Here is a 23,037-nt window from a genome sequence, read left to right as displayed (position 1 = left end):
ATGAAGCAAATTTCAGAAGCAGTAATCAATGAGCATTTGTTAGTACATCATGCATTAAGTGAATCCAACCAAGGATGAGTTTCACCATCTCTTCTGTTCTTTCCAGAGTAGTGTAGCTGGTATCCTTCACTTGTAATTATTCCTCCAATATTTTTATATCATAATTGAATCCAAAACGGATCTCTATTCTTTCCATTTCTATTATGTGTTTCATATTATTCTTCTAGTGCAAGCATTTTGCATCCCACATTCACATTATTTTGCATTTCATGCGTTCTCTAGAGACAATAATCATTAAACATTATATGGTTCACTTAAGTCTTTCACTGGGTCCTCAGTGACTGATTAGGTCTACCCATATCACATACAAACTTTCAACTTCCTGTTTTAGAAATGTATCCTTGCTGTGCCCTGGTACTTGGTTGGAACTACTGATTTATAATTACCCAGGCCAATACACTCCTTCATAAACACCCATTCATAACTACATCCAACCCACACTCCATACATGGCCATCATAATGTAGACAAATCTCCCTTTACACATATTCATCCATAACTACTTCTAATCGCATAGCTCTCTTTATATACCCATCCCCAAACTAATCCTTCCATAATTGCATACCCACCTCCTCTCTACACACATCCTCCTCTTCCCTACACATCTCCACAACTACATATACTAAAATAGCACATAATATATATTGTAATAAGTATTCAAAATTACAGACTTCTGCCTTTACTAACTCATTCTGCATTTCATTTGCAGGGCCCCATGGGACCCCGAGGACCTCCAGGACCCACAGGTGCTCCCGTAAGTATTGACATTCTGACCCTATTTTGGAGTTAGTGTATAGTTACTAACTTAATGAACATAACATGGCACTACAAGGGAATTAGATTTAAAATATAGGAGGATCTCACATTTTAGTTCTTCTGAGATTTGTCACTAATGGATTTATTCTGTTGACAGGGACCTCAAGGTTTCCAAGGATCTCCTGGAGAACCTGGTGAATCTGGTGCTGCTGTAAGTATCCCAGATAACACCGACTGAATCAATTTCAGATTTAAGAATTAATGTGATTAAGTAAAAGGGAAAGTAACTGTCCTTTTCACTGTGGGATAACTTTGAAGATTTAAATGTTGTAATGTTTAATGTCTTATCTTCAAAGAAAAAAAGTCTATTGTGTCTTCTGAGAGCTCTGAAAAGTTGTCCAGTGAGCAACTGAGCAATACAGACTAGGAAGAGCCCTGTTAAAATCCAGGCCATGGGAGAATGGGTAGTGTTATGAGGATAGCTGTTGGAGATCTGTAGTTAATAGTGGGTAGATGAGTGGAGTGGCAAATTTACATTTGTTAAATCTATCTTTGGCTGTTGACTGAGTTTACATGTGATCTTTAACATGGCAGTTTGACAGCTTCCATTTGGGAGGAGGGGCAGGGGACTGTCACGCCTTGGTCTTAGGTGAAATGGACATGTGATTCTCTCTTGTAAATGAGTGTTTCTTTGTTGCAGGGTCCCATGGGTCCCCGTGGTCCTCCTGGACCTTCTGGTAAACCTGGTGATGATGTAAGCATTTGACTTAATTGTCAGATTTTTCATTTGATTTAGACAGCACTTCATGACTACACACAGGACTAACAGGATGATCTCCATTTATCCCACAGGGTGACGCTGGTAAACCTGGAAAACCAGGTGAACGTGGACCCCCAGGACCACAGGTACAGTGGAATTCTGATCTAAATTTCAAACTGAACAGATAAGCATTACACTAGCTCACGGGTTTGTTTGCCCGTGTGATCTGCATTTTGTTATCAAACTGTTTTGTTATCAAAAGAAAAAGAAGTAGTATCCAGATGAACATCATAAAATGATGCACAGGAAGGAGAAGTTCTAGGAAGACAGGATGATCCATTTCTGGAAGTTAGAAAAACCCAAGTAACATAGTTATCTACCTGGAACTCTTCAAATTATGCCAATTCCATTGTTGGCACAGACCCCACAGATTGAGCTATTTTTCTCCTTCTTCCATAATCTAGGCAAACATTTCTATCCCATTTACGGTCTCCAATGTATGTTTTTTCATTCCAGTTATATCTCTATTTCATATTTCAAAACCTCATATTAAAATCCTGTTAGTTACTGCAAGCTGAGGCATGCTAATAATTACAAAGCAATATTACAGTACTCATACTATAGTTTAATAGACCAGTATTATAGCATTCACATGAATAGTTATTCAATATCTCCAGAGCACTTTTTACATGAAGGCATGTGCATGTTGTATACACTCAACACATAACAATCAGTACAGGCAAGAATCTTTTGGTTACTACAAACCAATATACTAAGCATGAAGCATTCTGTTAAGGTCTTAAGTGTTACCAAAGGGCATTATTAGACTACTTGTATAAACAAGTACATGTAATAAGACGACAGTACAAAATAATTCATAAACAAGAAACCTGTTTATATATTAATCACAAATGAAAAAAAGTATTGAGAATATTTTGCTCCAAAGTGAATCAATTATTTTATGCTCCGAAGATTATTATAAAAAACATTACAGTAGGAACATTAAGTGTCTAAAACAAAATGATTTTCAAAATGATTGACTTTACTGTTGCTGAACTTCTACCTCATTGTTTCCTTTTCTCCTTTACTTTGCTAGGGTGCTCGTGGTTTCCCAGGAACCCCAGGTCTTCCAGGTGTCAAAGGTCACAGGGTCAGTACCTCAATAATCATTCCAGTTTGGAGATCCTAAAATGTTAAGGATATAGAACAATACAGCACAATACAGGCCCTTCGGCCCACCATGTTGTGCCGACCTAATATGATATGCTAATCTCTTTTTTACAAAACCAATAACAAATTAAGTAAAAACTTATGCTTTAAAGCCAGATACATTTCTACCTTTAATTAAATAAAGATAATTTTGGCCATTATATGTTGTTTTCTTTTTACCCTACAGGGTTACCCAGGTCTCGATGGTGCAAAGGGTGAAACCGGTGCTGTAGGTGCAAAGGTACAGAAAACGCATCAGTATTTCATTAAAGTGCAATTGTGCTGTCAGATTTTGTTTTCTGAAACTCCTATCTTCCAGAATTCTTCTCTGAGCAGAGATGTTCCATTTTGGATAGGCCTGTACAGAACGAGCCCATTTGAGATAGAGCTGATTCCAATCTGGGAAAAGCTTGTACAGAAATGTACCATTTTGGGATAGGGCAGGTAAAATATGGGATAGGTCTGACTATATGTCAATATTTCTGATTCTGGCTCAGGCCTGTATACAGAGCAATAAGTGTTAAAGAAAAATTCTGGGATAAGACCATGCTGAAATGTCCCAGTCTGGAATAAGCCCATGATGCAATGTTTTATTCTGGGATAGGCTTGTGACTGAATGTCCCTTAGTGGGATATGTCAGTATTGAATTATGTCAGTCTGTTCTGATGACCTGTATAGGCCCCCAGTCCCTTTAACAGTGGGCACATCATTTTCCACTGCTCACAGCAAGGGAAGCACACAGTATCACAACATTTCTCTCCTCAACAGAGGTAGACATCTGAAAGGAATTTGGCCTAGAAATTGAATTAGTGTGCTGAGTGGTCCTGCCTTTAGCCTGAACACCCAGAGGACTCCAAAAAATGGGGAAATTGGGAACATTTACCTTTAAAAGTCATTGAGCTGGTTTTCACCCTGATTGCTGCAATAAAACACAACCTGTACAGTTCCCAATAATGACTGCCTGAGAATTTCATAGATGCTGTGTATTTGCACTTGGAATCATGAGAAGCAAGTCAGTGGCAGTCTCCACAGAAATCAAGATGGGGTTGGGTACATATGTCTTCAATGCATGTAGCTTTCCCTTCCCCCACCCCTCACCATGAGCTTCACTACACTCCTCCCACCCCCAATAGTCGGCATAGATCAAGCCCTGTGCCCCAAACCACCGTGTCCCAGGTTCATCACTTTGAAAAGATTGCAGCACGTACATCTGCTGTGCATAGCTGCAATAAGTATTGTGAGACCCAACAGTGATAAGTGAAATAAACAGAGCATTAAAAACTCAACAGGTAGATGCACACAGCAATATATCAAGGTCCTAGATGGGACTCCTTAATTGATGTCTCCTTGCTGACTTGCTGTGGGGTTTGCTGCTTCTTTTACTGGATAAAAATTTACTGGTAAAAAAATGAAGGTTGTATGTTACATATTATTGCTCCAATTTCTGCTTGTAAGGCAGAGATGAGTGTTGTGCACGTTGATAATATCATCACATGCACAGATGATGCTATGCAAACATTAGTAGCACTAAGGTAAGTTGTACCCTAAAGTGCCCAGCCCAGTTTCCCAATGGGTGTAACTTCTAGCAGAAGTAGGCCCAATCACATTAAAACATTCATAAAATGGTTTTTGTGCACATAAAGAAGGGAAAACTATACACCAATTTAATTACAATAATCCTAAGTGTTTCAGAATCATGAACTGATGGTAGTACATAAAATGAAGCTCAGCCCTTTCATAAATGTCACCTGTTTAATCTATAGTACCAAACCAAAGATGTTGATATCAGCAAACATTGGAATGTGCAAACTGGAAGATATCACTTTTCTGATTAATTAACTACACTAGGTTGAGGAATCTCCATCCCTGAAGCTAATAATGCTTTAATATCTGACATAAATTATAAAACACTTGAGATGAGCTTTCCAGGATTGTTGGAGCCACATAGTGAGTGAAGTTGGTGTGTCTTGAGTGGCAAAATGGATGATGTTTCAGGGCAAGTAAGGAGAAGATGGATCATGACTAGTTTTATTTTTAGGAGTTGATTCAAGTGGGGTACAGATGTGAGGTTGACTTGGTGGTAGTTTATCTATCATGAAGATCATATTGGGATGATAGTAGAAATCATAAATTAAGTAGTGCTAATTGTGTGCTTAATGTCAGGCATCCACTCCTGTAGTAGTGGGATAAACATTTCTGAATGATGCTTAATTTTCTGTTTTTAGCTTCACTGTTCCCGCTGACCTTTCTGAAAGTAATAACCTTTCTCCATACAGGGTGAAGCTGGTGCTGCAGGGGAGAATGGAGCTCCTGGTCCCATGGTAAGTATCTGTTTTCCTTTTAACCCCAGGAATGTTTTTTTTATACATAAAACCACAAGACAATTAGTTTTTAAACTTCTTGCATGATTTATTGTGATAACTCTAAACACTAATTTATATTGTGGAAATATTTCATAAATTGCATCAACATTAAAACAGCATCACTTATTTGACCAGCAGGAAATTTTAGCTGTGGAGCTCACAAAGGATGCTTTCTTTTCTTGACAGGGTCCACGTGGTCTACCTGGTGAGAGAGGTCGTCCTGGGCCACCTGGTTCAGCTGTAAGTACAACTATATTAATATAAATGCTACACCATAATATCTAGTTCACACAATATGCACACAGTATACATCAATCAATACATGCCACAAATTTCATATTCATACAGAATTATAGGTTTAAATTTGTCTAAACATATTACCCTGTTTTGAAACCACAGTAGACCCAAGAAGGGGAAAGAACAGGGCAGCAGAAATAGGGGCAAAGTTCGTACATAGAACAGGACAAGGGAAAGAGGCTGACTGAGGAATGGCCAGTTGAATGGGAATAAAAGGAGAGCTGTTTCAGAAAGCCAGCACTAGCATGATGGGTTAAATTGTGTAAAGTTTGGTAGTTGCCATTTAACATAGTGAACAAAGGAATATCTTTATTCTTTCACAGCTGATAGAAATGATTGCTGCAATTATTTCATACTTACACAATCAAACCTTGTAAATTTTACAGCTACTTTGGACTTTAAAGCAATTCACCGATGTGCTCTTGCATCAACACCAATCTGTAATGTTAACCCTGCCTTTTTGTTTCACAGGGAGCCCGTGGCAATGATGGTCTGCCTGGTCCAGCTGGTCCTCCTGTAAGTATCTCGGGTTAAATACAGACATATGAACATAAGAATTAGAAGCAAGAGTAAGCTATTCGGCCCCTCAAGCCTGCTCCACCATTTAATAAGATCATGAACTGAAGTGACTCTAATGTCAGCTCTGCACTCTTTTATAACCATGGTAACCTTTCATCCACTTACTTAACAAAAATCTATGTACCTCTCCTTAAAAAGATTCAAAGACTCTGCTTCCACCACCCTTTGAGGAAGAGAGTTCCAAAGACTCAGGACCTTCTGAGAGAAAAAGTTGCCTAATTTCTGGCTTAACTAGGTGGTCATTTATTTGTAAACAATGACCCCTAGTTCTAGATTCTCCCATAAGAGGAAACATCCTCTTTGTTATCTACCCTGTCAACACCCTTCAGAATCATACATGCTTCAATCAAGCCCCCTTTTATTCTCCTGAACGCCAGTAGATACATGTTCTATATCTCCTACATGTTCTATAACTAAGTACAAATACAATTTTGTACTGTTTCCTAAAATTATTATCTAGACAATTTTGCCATCTTTGTATCATAAAGGTGGAACTTTGTATTGTTAGTATCAAATTATTTGTTTAATTGTTAAGTTCCACTCATGACAATACAGTATGTACTAGAAGCTTTACTCAGCTCAGACAATAAAGCAGATCACTTCAGAAATTAATAGGTTAAAATGAAAGAATTTTAGATTAGCTTCCCCCCTCCCCCACCCTGCCCCCACCTCCAGTTTCTATAAATTGGAGCCTTCAAATCCTCTGGCATTCAGTTACCTTTGGATTGTTAAAGATAAAAGTAAACCTTCTTGTGTTGTTTCTTAGCATTGGCTAATTTTTTTCAGACATATTTTTTGTCTTCTGCTCCGTTCTGTTTTGTAATTATTTCCCATGTCTTTTCCTTTCAGGGTCCAGTAGGTCCTGCTGGTGCTCCCGGTTTCCCAGGTGCTCCAGGTTCTAAGGTGAGTGGAGGCTGCAGGAGATAATCAGTCAACCTATTTATTACTGCTGACACCCTGAATAGACAGCAGCACTAATGACATTCCTCTGTGAAAGCTGGTCTGAATACAAAAAGACGTAGAGGCCCCTTCTTTCCCCGCACCCGCCCTCTGTTTTACAGTTCAGAACAAAGTAAGAATGAAGGGGGGGGGGGGTGGGTGGGGGGGGGGGGGGGAGAGAGAGAGAGAGAGAGCGCGCAACTTGGCAGGATAACCAGAGGGCAGGAATTCCAGGTTCCAAGAGCCACAAGCTGATTAAATAAAGCAAGCCTTTGAGCTGGGAAGTCACTGAAAGCTGAACACAGAGAATTTGAGGCCACAGGCAACATTCTTTCACCAGTTCATGACACTCAAGGGACGGTAAGGCACGGAGTAGGAGATTTGCATTGACAAGTGAGATTTATTTACATCCACCTGCAGGATAGGCATTTGGAGTACTTGATGGGACCTGGTTCAAGGTTTAAACCCCCATGTTGTTTGAAAGACTTTCAAGATGCTGTTACTCTAAAAGGCTGATCAAACACTCAAGCCTGAAACAAGATGGTATTTTCCATCAGATAACTTACCCATTATCTTTTAACCTGGGTCAGTGATCAAAGTCATGTACATGCAGAAATGTCACATTTTGTTTAACCTGAACAAAATCCCTGCCTTGCCTTTTTTTGTCTTGTCTTTAGATAACACCATGTCTTAAAATATATCAAACTAAAGTAGCAGCCATTTAAAATGCTTTTTAGACATGTTCCTCACAAAATTATTTAGTTAAATAAAGTTATTGGTGTTGTGTGCAAGGAATTTGGGTTAAGCTCAAAATAAAGCTCCAGCAAAACAAAATGCTTTTGACATTTGAGACACGGGTCAGCATACATTGTTAATGGGCAAGTGAGTTGATTTAGAACACAGAAGAGTACAGCACAGGAACAGGCCCTTTGGCCCACGATGTTGTACCAAACTAATTAAATTAGCAATTAAAAGCCTACTAAAAAATTTGTCTTGGAATCTAATTTTTCTTTTTATCTGTGGAAGATGAAAAAATTCATTGATTTGGGTTTAAAGTTCCTTATCTTAATGTATTCTTCAGAGGGACTTCTGCTTTCAATAGATATCAGAAAGCTCAACCAGTTTTATGGACACCTGGGCAGGTTGAGATGGAGAATGGAAGCAAATGATAAAAGTCAGAGATAGCACAGTAGATTTAAATAGTCAAAGGGGATATAATCCTGTGCCATTCCATTTCCACCAACTTCCTCCACCCATCCTGACACATGGGAAAGTTTTAAAAAAACTGCATTAAAATGCACACTGTGAGAAACCACTGAGATGAAAAAGAGGTATGTGGTGAGGAATGTTATTAAAAGCAAGACAAAAGACAGAAACAGAGGAATAAAGAAGAGTGAAGTAAGAAAGAGAGCAAATCTTATTGTATATGCTTTTAAACCTTTGTCCCATTGTTTCAATACAAATTTAATTGCAAAAAATGGTTCCATTATGTTGTTTCAATTTTGCTGACAAAATGAGATAGCCAGTCTTAACGTAATGACCTTGCACTCAGTTATCACACTCCTGGAATTCAAAACACACAAATGTACATTGCTAAGAAGTTGGGTGTGGCAGTACTATTTGCATTTAGTATCTACAAAACCACTAGATGTAGGTTGTGTTGCTGCTACGAAATGTCTTTGTTCCCATCACAAACTGTTCCATACCCATTGACTTCATATCTCCTTGTTATCTGTCTGAAACTGAATTAGACACAACCTTGCTGTCAAGTTTGACCTCAAGATGATCTTTGGACTTTGTATCAGCACCATCACTAAAAATGCTTATTTCTACCACTGAAGTGCCATCTGGTCTGCCCCACCTCAGCTCACCTTCTGCTGATACACACCTAAACCTTGTGAGCTCATGACCAAACTCTTCTCATGCACTGATGGCCACACTTCCTTGTTCTACCCTTTATAAACTTTAGGTTAACCAAAATTCTACTGCCTGAATCCCAACTTGTTCAAAGTTGTGTTCACCCATCATCCCAGTGTTAGTGTCCTAAATTCAGCATTCCTATTGCTCTAATGTTAGATTTGATCCACATAAATAAATATTAACCAGCCTCCCACTGTATTTGATTCAATGTTCCTGAACATACAGCTGATTGTTCTTTGAACTACTGCTTTGTTCACACTTCATGTGGGTGTCCAAGTTTTTCTCCAATTGAAGCTTGACAGATGCATCTCTGCTTTGTAAAGTTACCAGTCAGACCTCTATAATTGCACAGTGTGCAGTTCTGATGACATAAACAATATTGCCCTTAACAGGCTGCAAACAGGTACTGACCACCATCAACAAAAATGATTTTGGGTATCAAGGACAAATTATGAGCAAAGGTTAGACAAGCTTGGATAATTTTCTTTGGGAAAGAGAAGATTTTGAAGTGACCCAATCAAAGAATTCAAGGTTATGAAAATAAATCAACTCAACCCTTTTAAAGAGAGAAGAACCATGAGATGGGGTTGGAAGGCATTCGGGTGGAAATGATTTATGAAAAAAATACACCCCTGTAATGCTCAATAGTCTTTTCCTTTTCCTTAAAATTGTTCTTAATATTTTCCCAATAATATGTTCTCCCTCTCTGTATTTATTTAGTAAACCCTATGAAGCCATTGCCTGCCTTAGTTAAAAAGTCCTTAAATTTTCTGAAAATGCAAATTTGTTGGTATTTTCTTAAAATGCCTGAGTTGAGGGTTTACCAGTTTTTCAGGATTAATAATTTTCATCAGAACCTTTCCCCAAATTACTGAATATGCTTCATAGTAACACGATTGAGCACAGCCATACCCAAATTGATGAATGTTTTCTATTTTAATATGATTGACTACATGGTCCATACCAATGCCACTGGGAACAGCTACACCAAAACACTTGGCACACTTCATATTAATGCAACAATGTATAGCCATGCTCAGACACTGGAGGTATTCCAGACCCCAATCTATTGGCACCGCCTCATCCAAATCACTCGATGTACTGTACACCAATACCACTGGGAATGGCCTTACCCAGAATATTGGGCACATTGCATGCAAGCACAACTGGACATAATGATACACAAATCACTGGCAGTACCCAGTATCCAAAACCATGGGATACAGCTATATCAACATCTTTTGCACATATCCCACACCAACACCACTGGAAAAACAGCTTGAATTCTAGAACATTGATTCTAGAACATCAGTTCAAAGCTCACCAAGAATTTAAATTCAAGCAATTATTTAAAATATGGAATTTAATAGAAAAAGCAAATAACTAACCTTAAAAACTACCAGATTGTTGGAAAAATCAGTCTGGTTCACTTGTGCCCTTCAGAGGAGGAAGTCTGCCACCCTTACCCAATCTGGCTTTATCAATCTGGTTGACTCTTAATTGCCTTCTCAGTTTCAGAGGCAATTAGCGATGGACAATTTTAAATGCCAGCTCTGCCAGCAATGTCCCATTTCTATGAATGAATAAATAAAATAGTTTATTATCTTTACCCATGATTTGCCTGCACCATGACTTGTAGCCAAGCAACTGGTCATGCAGATATGACTTTTGTCCCTATCATTAGATATGGCTTTTCCCTATGCCACTAAACATCGTCTAAGGCATAACTTATTAGTCTTATCAATGTCCAATAATTTATAAACATCATGGGAGTGGCTTCTTATCACTAACCAAGATCAAGGAAGTCGAATATTCATTGGTAATTGTGTGGTAAATTATTGTGATTTGATATATAATATTTCTATCGCTCTAAATATGGACCATTATGTTCTTAACAGGTGGTGTTCTCCATAACTAGGTACAGAAATTTGCAACTTCCCCATTATCTAAATCTTTATTCATAAGTACCATAGAGATAAACATTCATTCTTTCCAATAGTAGATTTCACATGGAGAAGCAAAATTCAGCATTACTTTAACAATGATTGAATTTGTCATATTTTTGGATTATATTATAGAATGCCATACTAGTCTTAAGGTTTCTGCACATTGTCCTAATGCCTGTTTTCTTTTTATTCCATACAGGGAGAAGCTGGTCCAACTGGTGCTCGAGGCCCTGAGGGTGCCCAGGGCTCAAGAGGAGAGTCAGGGAGCCCCGGATCCCCAGGTCCCGCTGGAGCTCCTGTAAGTTATCGAATCGATTACCCAGGCTTATATTTTGTAATTTTTCCCCAAATGCAGGAATGTATGACTCACAAATCTTTGTAGAAAGTTGTCAATTGTAGACTAAGTAACAAACAGCCTGCCTTCCTTTATTGAATGCCTTCAGGTTACTTGGCCATGGCAAAATATTAAATTTAGGTTGGTTCTGTCCTCACAGAGATTCACTAGATTTTTCTCCACTCTAACTCAGAGAGATTAAGTTCAATTCTAGTAATTTAACTTCCTGAGCAAATCTGTGCTTCCAAATATATCTGTAGAGTTCTTATCCTAAATGTTGTACACTAAATTTAACAAATTACGTAATCCTAATCATTAATATGCAACAGTCTGGTCTTCAAAAAGTACGGTAACCTCCTGTATCCATTATAAAATGTTGTTTTGGAAATATGCCCTCATTTTTTCTCTTGCTGTTTAATGTTGCTGAGTTACAATGACTTACATCTCCTCTGTCTGCCTTTACAGGGTAATCCTGGTACTGATGGTATTCCTGGAGCAAAAGGTTCAGCTGTAAGTATAGCTCCAATATTTTCTCACTTTTACTTACTTTTAAACATAAAATAAATCTAAATTCCAAAATATCAAAGTAGATTTGAATTCTCTTATCTAGTAATCATTTAACCTAAACTGATTTTAAAATCTTTGGAGAACTCTAGGCTTGTGATGCACATAACAATGCAAAAAAAAATTTAATTCATAATAAAAGTGTTCTGCAAACCAAATATTGGTCTTTTGATCATTAATTTCCAGTGCTCCAAGTTTTGGGAGCAACATGAGGATAATGCAGTTGCATAGAATGATGTCGGGAGTAAACATGGGAGAGCAAGCAATGTATGCCCATGTAAAGTACATTAAAAGAGCATTTCCAAGAGCTGGCCATTTTGGCATTTGCTTGATGAGGGCAAATTTTTCCCTGATTAAGTAATAACTGTGAGACCAATCAATTGATTTGGAAGAGTGTAATTTGCACAAATCTTGTGAAAATTGGCACATATCATTTTAATTTCATCATGACCTAACCATCACATCATTTTCTACTCTGACCTCAACAATGCTTTGAGTTTTCACATCCTTATTAAAGCCAAAATCTTCCATCATACATCTGTTTGCTCATCATCTTAAAGTAAATGAGCACAATCATGTATATAAAGCCGACACTTACTACCTATTTGTTAAAAGTTGGTGCTATCAAGGCCTTGTATCTTCTTACTAGTGCCCCATCAACCACTTGATGCTAGCTTCTCTTGTTTTCTTCTCAAAGGGTGCTCCTGGTATTGCTGGTGCTCCTGGTTTCCCTGGTCCACGTGGGCCTCCAGGCCCACAAGGTGCTACAGGCCCTCTTGGTCCTAAAGGTCAACAAGTAAGTAAACGTATTCAACTTTTTTAGATTTCTTTCTGAATCGTCATGAAATAAAATTTGTAGTTTCAAAATGATTTAACTTGGAGTTTGAGCATTTTCCCAACTGGAATCTTCTGGACTTTCATTACTTTCAGTGGAGTTTAAAGTGCTCCTCTGGTCACTATGAACAGATAGCATTAAGTTCAACCAAGAAGTATAATATTAATGACAATATACTACACTACATCATACCAAATGTCACCACTACAAATTAACTTACATGAAATGACTTAAATATGTCAGCTATACTAAATTAGATTTTTTTAAACTACACCAAATTTCACTCTGCCAACCTGTGTTGAAATTACTTACCAAATAATGATAAATGTCACCATACAAAATATATCAAACTGCATCATTACAAAACTACTCCAAACTTTATCAAATCTTCTATATCAAATCTTCTATATCAAATGATAATACACCAGACTTCAGCATGCTAAACTTTCATGAAATTACCCCTTGTAATACTGCACTGAACTTCATAATGCTAAACTGTTTCAAATTATACCACATCAAAATTGGACCAAATATCCTATCATTGTATCGTGAAGTTTGACAATGATAGTTCTGATGAGGGATCTTCAACCAGAAATGTGACCTCTGTTTCTCTTTCCATAGATGCTGCCCAATAACTGTGTTTCCAGCATCTTCTGTTTATATTTCAGATTTCCAGCATTTGCAGATTTTTGTTCGATTTCCATTCACTGCACAATGCTTTACTAAATTTCACATTGGCAACCCTTTAACAAGGGTCACTAACAGGATGATGCCCCATGGAGAAAAAAACAGAGATTTGCTTTTGTAGTACTTTACGCTGTGAAGCACCTGGCCTCAATCACGTCACACTGGTCAGTTTTCAAATAGAGACCAAACACTTCTCTGCTGGAGGAGAATGTAGAATTAGTAAACATTTCTATTTTAAAGGGCCATTTTGCTCACTGTATAGAGGCTGGAATAATCTCGCATTCTCTTGCCTGCTTTTGTTGCAGAGTGAGAAAGAGTGCTATCACTAGGTCCTTTGAGCATATTAATGCCACAAGATCATACATAAACACGTGTAAATCAATACATTGTACTGGTGTGCAATATAGTTATATAATACTTTTGTTTCACCCCCTTAAATTATTGTTCCACCAGGGCCAGACCTATAATCAGCATCCAAATTCTGTGAACCTTAAAATGCTGCCCTCAGGTTTAACCTGTTTGGAAGAGTTGAATAGGAATATTATTCCTGGGCTTTTCCAAGTGAAGTAAATAATGTGAAAATCTCTCAGCTGGCATTGCACTGAATTGAAAAATTACTCATCCTTTAGTTGGCCAGGTCTTCAATGTGATTAGCAAGTCTATCAAAGGCCACAGTTTGTGAATATCAGTAATCTATACCATACTGACATAGTGCTGCTTCGTGAGTGCTCCCAGTCCCTAACTTTTAACCCTGCTATTGTCTTGCCTGATAGGGTGAACCCGGAGCTCCAGGATTCAAGGGAGAAGCAGGCCCGAAAGGAGAGATCGTAAGTATTTAAAATGATTTCTGTTTTATAGTTCAGCTTTCAAAAGTATAGGTACCCCCTATTAGTTCAAATAGTAAGTACTAACCAAAATATCAGAGGACACAAAAATGAATAACTTAGAGGGAAGTCAGATGGAACTTTGGAGCACAAAATGGAACTTCGTGCAGAGAGTAATCAAATTATGGAATTAGTACAGGCATTGAAGTAGGTTGAAGAGATAAGCAAATATATTCTTAATAAGGGGATGATATGTTGAGAAGGTTAGTTGGTATGGAGAATAAATACCTCCTGGTCTTGTCCAGTTCCTTAACAAATCAGCAGCTGTTGATAGGAAGCATACAGTAATATCTCATTAAAAGTTTCAAATTATATATTAGGTCTGCCCTTTTATGCAATTGTAGTACAATTAAAATTAGAATTAGCATTATGGAATAAATAGAACATGCTCACTCTGTCATTGCATCTAATATTCCTTTCCTGATGTTTCCTGTAGGGTCCTGTTGGTCCTCAAGGTGCTCCCGGACCTGCTGGCGAAGAAGGCAAGAGAGGTCCTCGTGGTGAACCTGGTGCTGCTGGTCCAAATGGTCCCCCTGGCGAGAGAGTGAGTTTCCCAAATCTCTAAGCTGCTTGTTAGTAGTTCACACCGACAGAATGCAGCACAATAGATTCCTCAACCATTGGTTCTGTACTCTACCCACTATAATCAAAGATGAAAGAAGCAACACTCTTACAATACTGTGTAATTTTCTCTGTTTGTAATAAGCAGACCCCATTTTATTAAATTTGTACCTTACTTTGATCCTGTAAACTGTACAGATTTGGCACCATATTTAAGGGTGCATAGGGGATATGAATGGAAGGAAGAGATATAGAAGGGTCTCCCTACAATGTAAACTAATGTCTTTTTCAGATGTTGATTCATTTACTTTACATGTTCAGAATTCCTTTTATAATCACATAAATGAGAAGTCAAGGTGTATGGTTTATACTCTTGGAGGTAACACCACAAGTGCAATTTCAGCGTCATCTATTTTACTGGTATCAGGTTTTAAATAAACATCTAAAATGAAAGAGATGGAAATGGAATATAATTGATGCCTAGATTGAGAACTGAGATATTTTTCTCCCACAGTGAGACTTGCATGATGCCAATATCATTGTGTGGAGTGTATTATTGAAACAGAAATGCTTGAGAAATAGTTGCAGGAACATAACATATTGCCCCTCACTTTATGGTCCAAAAATATCAGCCTTGAATATGCCTAATGGATCAAGTTGTGCTTACCTGCAGCACTGCTGACTATTAGCAATTTGATCTCCATTGTGTCTCAGACTTATGCTTGAGCATGTTGAATGTGAAAGTCCTGAAACTCAGATTTTAGTTTATCTGACCTGTTCTGCAGCTGTACTTAACTTTGAGCTGAGTAGAGGATCAGGATGCACTTTGTATCCAGTCCTCTGCTTAATCCCACGGAGGATAGGCATAGAAACAGCAACCCTATTCATTTGAATAGTGTTGATCCTGTACAAAAAGGTAAATGTTTGAATTACTTTACTTTATTTCATTTTACTGTTTTAATTATATTTTAGTATTTTGATGCTCTCTGTATGTTTTCAAAAATTGTATTTAATCAGTTAAATTTATTTTATCAGAGACATTTAAATCTTGTTCTAAAGCCTTTGGCAGCAGTGACCTGTTAAAGGTCACAAGGAGGTTCTGGGGATGGACGTACTGCTCGAGGCCTTTTCATCCCCAGAGCCCACTTTGCTTCATGGGGTGTGTCACAGGTATGGAAAGTCAGCTCATTTGTCCCTCAACATCTAGAAAAAGTGAGGGTGGGCAGGTCCAGAATGATCCAGCCCAATGACTCAACGTCCACCATTCTCCAGGCAGAGAATTGCAAAGACTCACAAAGCTCAAGGAGAAAAAGATTTCTTCTCACCTTTGTCTTAAATGGATCCCTAATCCTGACACTGCTGCTAGGGGAAACATCCTTAAGGCACTTACACTGTCAGGATGTTATATATTTCAACAAGATCACTGATCAGTGAGATTAATGCAAAGACTAATTTTACTAGCACTGTGATGAGGCCTTAGTATTCTCATTAATTCTTTTGTTTCCATTGCTAGGGTGCTCCTGGTAACCGTGGTTTCCCAGGTCAGGATGGTCTTGCCGGTCCAAAGGTAGGTACCATATTCCATAATAGCCACATTGTTTAAGGTTAGCTACATTGCCTATAAAATTAAAAGAGTGCAAATAATTATTCAATTACTTAATTAAAATGCACATAAAATTCGATACATCATGACCCAAAGTAGGTTCTTTGAAGTGAAAGGTTCTTGGGCAACCAAAATCAACATCTGCTCACTAAGCCCCATCTCTAACTGGAACTGATTTTTAATCCCTGTAACACAACATATTACAATAAGGTAGTGAGAATATTATATAATTAACTCCAAACTCTCAAACCCTGAATCTCGCCTTTGTCAAGAGATGAGTGGAATTGTTACAGGAGCAGTGCTCTTCACTGGAAAACTCATGTGTAAATTCCAAGTGATAGTTGCTAACTGGTGTTAAATATTAGTCTTTTTTTTAAAACAGAAAAATGGTTAGAAGGCCTGTGCCAAAGGGGAGGGCACCATCATGGCTGAAAGATTGGAAAGGCATCAAGGTTTATAGAGAAGTAATAGTTCAGTGATGCAAAATTGGAATTTTAAATCCCAGCAGGATATTGAAGAAAGAAAAGAAGTAGAGAGCAAGTAGTTTGAAGCCACATTCCAATTCAACTTGATTTCGACTTGGTAGGGATAAGAAAGTAAAGAAAAACTTGCACTATACAGCAATTTTCATGACCTCAGGATGTCCCAAAGCACTTTACAACCAATGAAGTACTTTTGAAGTGCAGTAATATTGTAGAGTAGGATATGAGGACAATTTGTAGGACAATGCATTTGGAGCTGAGGAGGACAAGAGAGAGAAGCAATGACTTTTGAAGACACAAGAGACACTGGAATCTGGAGCAAATAAACTTCCGGAGGAACTCAGCAGGTCAAGCAGTACCCGTAGAGGAAGAGGGATAGTCAACATTTTGGGTCAAGACACTGCATGAGGACTCAAAAGGCTTTTGTTCAGAGCAACAATAATAATATTGAACAAAGGAATAAAGTTTTGAGTATGGAGAGGAAAGAAGAATCTCCCCAAATATGGAAGCAGTGGCTTTTGACTAACTAGGGCACTACAGAGGATTAAGAGTTACTGCATTCCAAATAGACCTGATGATGCTTTATTTTGTTTTTGAAAACAAACTAACTTTTATTTTGTTTCCCATTACAGGGTGCCCCGGGTGAGCGCGGTGCTCCTGGTGTTGCTGGGCCTAAAGGTGCTAATGGAGATCCTGGCCGCCCTGGTGAACCTGGTCTTCCGGGTGCAAGAGTAAGCAGGAATTTTACAAAACTAACCTCTAATATTGAAATGTACACAAAGTATTCATAATAACCCTTTGGTAGAGAATATTTTGAGGGAATATTTGCCACATTAGATACACAGGACAATATTTTATTTCTTACGCTTGTTAATTTCTTCAAAGATTCTTTTTCAAACATACTCCTTCACCATTAAAAGTATGAAATTACACAACCATGAAATAACTATTTCAGAAATTGAGTGGAGCACTAAATGTCTCTCACCGCTGGGACCAAGGTACATTTTAGGAGTGGAGTCTGGTGCTGAGATCAGGTCCTTGAATCCACTGCTCAGTACTTGGTGTTCCTCAGCTTGGTAAATAATTGATAGATCATTTATGCTCAGTCTGTGGAGCATCTTGAGCCCTGAGTAAGATAACCCCCTTCATATACATAGAGCAATTAAATCTTTTTTTCTCCTATTATCCTGTAGTTCTGGTGAATGTTTACAATACCAGCCAATATTTGCTGCCCATGTGCCATGCCTACTTTAAAAGAAAACACAACACTATTCTATATAAAGAAAGAATTTGTGTCGCTATAGCAGCTTTCACACCATGGTCCAAAGCATTTTTTTTGGTCATTGTCAGCAAAGGAAGGTACTGAATTCCATCTCTGATAACAACTAAGAGCTAAACTGGTCATTAGTGAATCTCCCAAGTAACCTAAATTCTGCTCATTTAAAAGTTGGGGAGGGGTGGTGGGGATCTAGACTGGTGAAGAGGGAGGGGAGTGACCAACAATTGGTCTCCTGACCACACTGACTATATTCTGAATACACTGTATCATCTCTGTACTCTTGCAGACCACATGGCACAGTAATAGCACAGATTCATTGCCCTAAAAAAAAGCTTGCAGTAGAGAGATGCTTTTACAAACAGTAAAGACAGGACATAGTTTATCACCAACGATTTGGTGCTATTTGGTTTAGTTCATTCAGCCTTTATATTAAGAACTGCTACATACAATGCGGGGCATATATGTCTTTCAATATTGCCAAACACAATGGAAATTACCAATAAGGAAGCGCATAATAATTTGTAATTTTAACAGTTGATAAGTGTACTAACTTTAAAAGACATAATCAATAAATCTTTTAAACCGTAATGTCAGCTCTTCTGTTTCTCCCAAAAGAGTAACTTGGCAAAAGTGACTTTAGAGGTTACTTAATGGGACCAACTGTTAGTAACTGACAAAAAAATCTCTTACTAATGAATTAAGAATATGGATGTTCTGTTTCACTGATCTTTGACTTTTTATTTGGGTTATGTTTTGTTTAGGGTCTTACTGGTCGCCCTGGAGATGCTGGTCCTCAAGGCAAAGTTGGAGCTACTGTAAGTTCAGTTGAAGGTTTTTTAAATTTATTGTCACTTTCTAGGATTTGCCTATTTAATGTCAAACAAAAGGTTTAGAAAGATTTAAACCAAATACAGGCAAATGGGACTAGCTCAGGAAGGCATCTTGGTCAGCATAGACAAGTTGGGCTGAAGGGCCTGTTTCCATGCTGTAAACTCTATGATTCTATGAAAATAGGTAACCTTGACTGGGATGTGGGTGCAATCTCAGCATGGACTATGCTATTGTTTCAGCTGAAGAACAAAAAACAACAGAGGATATAGTCATAGAGTCATCACTGCACAGGAGCAGGCCATTTGGCCCACTGAGTCTATGCTGGCTGTGAAGCAATCTAGTCAGTCACATTTCACCTTTATATTCCAATAGCCCTGCAAGTTTATTTCCCTCGAGTGCCTGTTCAGTTTCTTTTTGCAATCGCTGATCATTTCCACTTCCACCACATCTGTAGGTAGCAAGTTCCAGGTCAGTAGCACTTACTGTGTAAGAGAAAAGTTGTTCTTCCTTCCATCCTCCTTGACAACCCAAAGCCTTAAATCTATTCCACGCACCCCCCCCACCCCCCCCAGTCCTTGTACCATAAGATGTGAACAACTTATTTGTCTTCCTTATTTTAATATGTCATTATCTTGTCTCCCCTCAACCTCCTTTGCTCCAAGGACAAAAAACCTCACTCATCCAATCTAACCTTGTAGATAAAACCCCTCATCACTGGAGCCATTCTGGTCTATCTCCTCTCAAGGACCTTCTTGAAGTGTTGTGATCAGAACTGGATGAAACCCATTGATTGTGGCCTGAGGAGAGTTTTACCAAAGATCAGCACAACTTCCCAGCTTTAGTATTCAATACCTCCATTTAAGAAGCCCACAATCCCACATACCTTGCTAATTAACCTTTCAATATGTCCTACAACCTTCCAAGGTGAAAATATGTGAGGAGAAAAATATCAGATCACTATGTTCCCCTTGGTCATGGAATCTGTGGGCCTCAGAGCCTTCACACCATATCTTAGGTGGAGAAGAGTATGTGTGCCAAAAGTTTCCGTATCCCATTCAAATCTACAAAAGAGGGCCTACGTTGCAAAGCATTCACCCCATTTCATTCTCCTAGGAAGGAAGTATGTTTCTCAAAGTGTTCAGACCATCTATCAAAGGTATGCAAGGGTATGGTTGCCAAACATTTCAGATTCCTCCATTATGCTAAGTAATGAAAGATATGGATGCTAAGGTGGAGAAGGGTAGGCATGCAAAAACATTCGGATCACCATTTCCTAGTCAGGGGAGAGTATGATAGCCAAGCCATTCAGACTATCCTGTTCCCTTAAGTAAATGGGTCAGACTCGAGGAAGATAGTAATAGTGTGCAACCATCAAGGAAAATGTCTAAATGAAACAAAACCTAAGACTGATTTAACTTTCATTGTGTTGGTTCCTTTTTTTTTAACAGTTTATTAGTGTTCAGGTTAATGCAAAATAAATATAATCAACATGAACTGCTGTATGACAATTACATAGCAGATTAACCTTTTCCTCTTTTGTCTGAAGGGTGCTTCTGGTGAAGATGGCCGTCCTGGTCCACCTGGTCCACAGGGTGCTAGGGGTCAACCTGGTGTCATGGGTTTCCCTGGACCAAAGGGTGCAAACGTAAGAAAAACACTTAATTGGGTCTCATTTCTGCTTCTGTCTTGATGTACTCTGCTTTCTGTGCGTCCTGTGTTATACTCACTAATACTTTCAATAAATTTCTTGTAAAGATAAAACAATTTGATTGACCCAACATTCTGCACAGATTAAATGTAAAGTCATTTTGTTTCTTTCTTTTCACTAGGGTGAGCCTGGCAAGCCTGGTGAGAAGGGTCTCCTTGGTGCTCCTGGGTTGAGGGTAAGTAACCCAATATTTTTCAGAATAATTGTAATTCAATGGCTTAAGGTTATTAATCTTGATTGACCATGTTTAATTGAATCATACCATGGCCACCATTAACATACATCTTGACTAACTTACAGCATCTATGTATGATGTAATGGTCATAATATAATATTCTTTGGCATCTCATAGAAATATTGTGAATAGAGCATACAGAATTGGAAACAGCAAGACACACTGTTCATTGGAAAGGATTGCCTAATGCAGGATGAATTCTAAATATCTTGTTGTGACGAGTGGCATATTGAGTTTCCCAACACATTTAATTATGTAGTCTGTCTTTGCAGAGGTTAATAACCTGAAGCAAGTGGCCTAATTTTACTTAACTTTATGGAAATACACTAAAAGTAGTTAATTGCCACTGATATCAAAATAAAGTTGCTATTACATTAGGAGATCTTAATGGGTTGCAATAGAACACTGAAATACAAACTAATGGATTGACCATCAAGATTATAGTGTGACTTGCAGCAGTGCAAAGTAGAATAATAAAATGCCATGGATTAATGCTGTTTTTACACAGTATTGTAAAGCAAGATACAAGCAAGTGTCGAATATTAAGTATAAAATCAGTGATTCGACATTACCATCAGGGCTGAGTTTAAACAAAGCATGGATTAGAAAACTGACACTTGCACTGCCACACTTTTATCCCCAGTTATCTGAGCATTCTTTGTTGTGGGAGTGTGGGTTTAGTCAACTCACTCTGTACAGTCTGCAAGGTTTAATCTTCATTACCATCATAACATAAACCACTAATAGTAATTGATCCATTGGTCCCAACAAATATAATATATAAAATGTCATACCTGTTATGAGTACTCTGTATTTTGTATTATAGTATTTGTGCAATATATATACTTGAAGTGCTACAAACTTCAGAGATAATGCTGTACATATATTTATTTATTTAAAACATATGCCATGTTATGTTCCAAATACTCCACACTATTCAGATCAAAAGAACACCAAATTATATAAAATATAAATATAAGATTTGTACAGTACAATTCTCCCACTTTATATACAATGTAGTCTGTATTCCTTGCAAGTACATCACATTGTGTAATAGTTAAGTGGGAGTACTATGTATTCATATGCAAATATCACACACAGTATTATATAATATGGTAATGTGGGGAACTATATTGGCAGTAGGGAACATCACAATATACAATATATGAATAATATGTTATAGTATAATGACATATAGAACATAGTTTCCAAAATATAGCACAGCAAAATCATAATAAAGTATACAGTGAATAGAAAAGCATTATTATAAAATAAATAGCATATTTTCATTATAGAGAACAGAGTACAGTATAGTAAAATCCCTTAATTAAAATATCAATAGATAGTGAGTCTAAGTGACAATCATACAGAGTGTTTTAAGGTGCAGCATTCACAGGTTTAAAAGAATACTTTTAATCCCATCACTGCATACTGAATGTTACTCTTTTATTCTTCATAGGGTCTGCCTGGCAAAAGATGGAGAAACAGGCGCTCAAGGTCCTCCTGGTCCATCAGTGAGTTCAAATACCTTGGATAACTTATTGTCTGAATCAGATTATTAGATTGTTTCATTTGAAAATTCATTATGTCTTTACATCACCAGTCATGATCCTCCATATTGATGCAGGGCTCCATGGACTGCCACAGAGAGTCGTGGTTTCATACAGCATGGGAACAGGCCCATTGGCCACTGAGTCTGCACCAACCATCAAGCACCATTGACACATCTTATCATATCTTACTATGACTCATAAAAATTCTGCTACAAAAATCATTATATTCAGTAACTTTCACTTAAATGAAATGAGGACTGACTCTAAAACATTTTATCATTTGCAAGTGCTGTTTTCATCAGCACACTTCAACGTGGCCACTAATACTTTCCTGAAAGTATTATGCAATTGGAAATTGTTTTTTTCCATGTGTGAAGCATGATAACAATTTTTTTCCAGATAATTTTGCATCACTCAGAAAACTTGACCAGGCACTTCCTGTTGTGACCCCCATTTTCCACACAGGGGTGCACAAAATGACTCTTCTCCCCCACTTCTTTGGAACATCGTGGGGAATTTGGCCCATAATATCCAAGCGGCTCCTGTCCTTGGACACTCGTGGAACAACATAGTTTTATTCCTGCAGTGGCCACATTTGAGGCCTTCAGAGTAGGTTAACTACTTGCCTACAGCTTCAAGCCACTCCTCCATCA

General features: G+C 38.0%; 1 protein-coding gene across 1 annotated transcript in view; it reads left to right on the top strand.

Moving 5' to 3' along the window:
- Positions 1 to 23,037, top strand: part of LOC127566863 (collagen alpha-1(II) chain-like) — an 82,435-nt gene that overhangs the window by 16,561 nt on the left and 42,837 nt on the right. The window contains 22 exon segments of the mRNA XM_052009361.1: positions 769 to 813; positions 973 to 1,026; positions 1,516 to 1,569; positions 1,668 to 1,721; positions 2,672 to 2,725; positions 2,972 to 3,025; positions 5,061 to 5,105; positions 5,334 to 5,387; positions 5,916 to 5,960; positions 6,873 to 6,926; positions 11,028 to 11,126; positions 11,628 to 11,672; positions 12,424 to 12,522; positions 14,022 to 14,075; positions 14,569 to 14,676; positions 16,207 to 16,260; positions 17,411 to 17,509; positions 18,819 to 18,872; positions 20,435 to 20,533; positions 20,718 to 20,771; positions 22,291 to 22,302; positions 22,304 to 22,345. Coding sequence (XP_051865321.1) covers positions 769 to 813; positions 973 to 1,026; positions 1,516 to 1,569; positions 1,668 to 1,721; positions 2,672 to 2,725; positions 2,972 to 3,025; positions 5,061 to 5,105; positions 5,334 to 5,387; positions 5,916 to 5,960; positions 6,873 to 6,926; positions 11,028 to 11,126; positions 11,628 to 11,672; positions 12,424 to 12,522; positions 14,022 to 14,075; positions 14,569 to 14,676; positions 16,207 to 16,260; positions 17,411 to 17,509; positions 18,819 to 18,872; positions 20,435 to 20,533; positions 20,718 to 20,771; positions 22,291 to 22,302; positions 22,304 to 22,345 — 1,332 coding nt within the window.

This window comes from Pristis pectinata, chromosome X, assembly GCF_009764475.1.
Source record: "Pristis pectinata isolate sPriPec2 chromosome X, sPriPec2.1.pri, whole genome shotgun sequence".
NCBI classification, from domain to species: domain Eukaryota; kingdom Metazoa; phylum Chordata; class Chondrichthyes; order Rhinopristiformes; family Pristidae; genus Pristis; species Pristis pectinata.
Note: the sequence above shows the minus strand (reverse complement) of the source record. Positions and strands in the feature narration are given on the sequence as shown.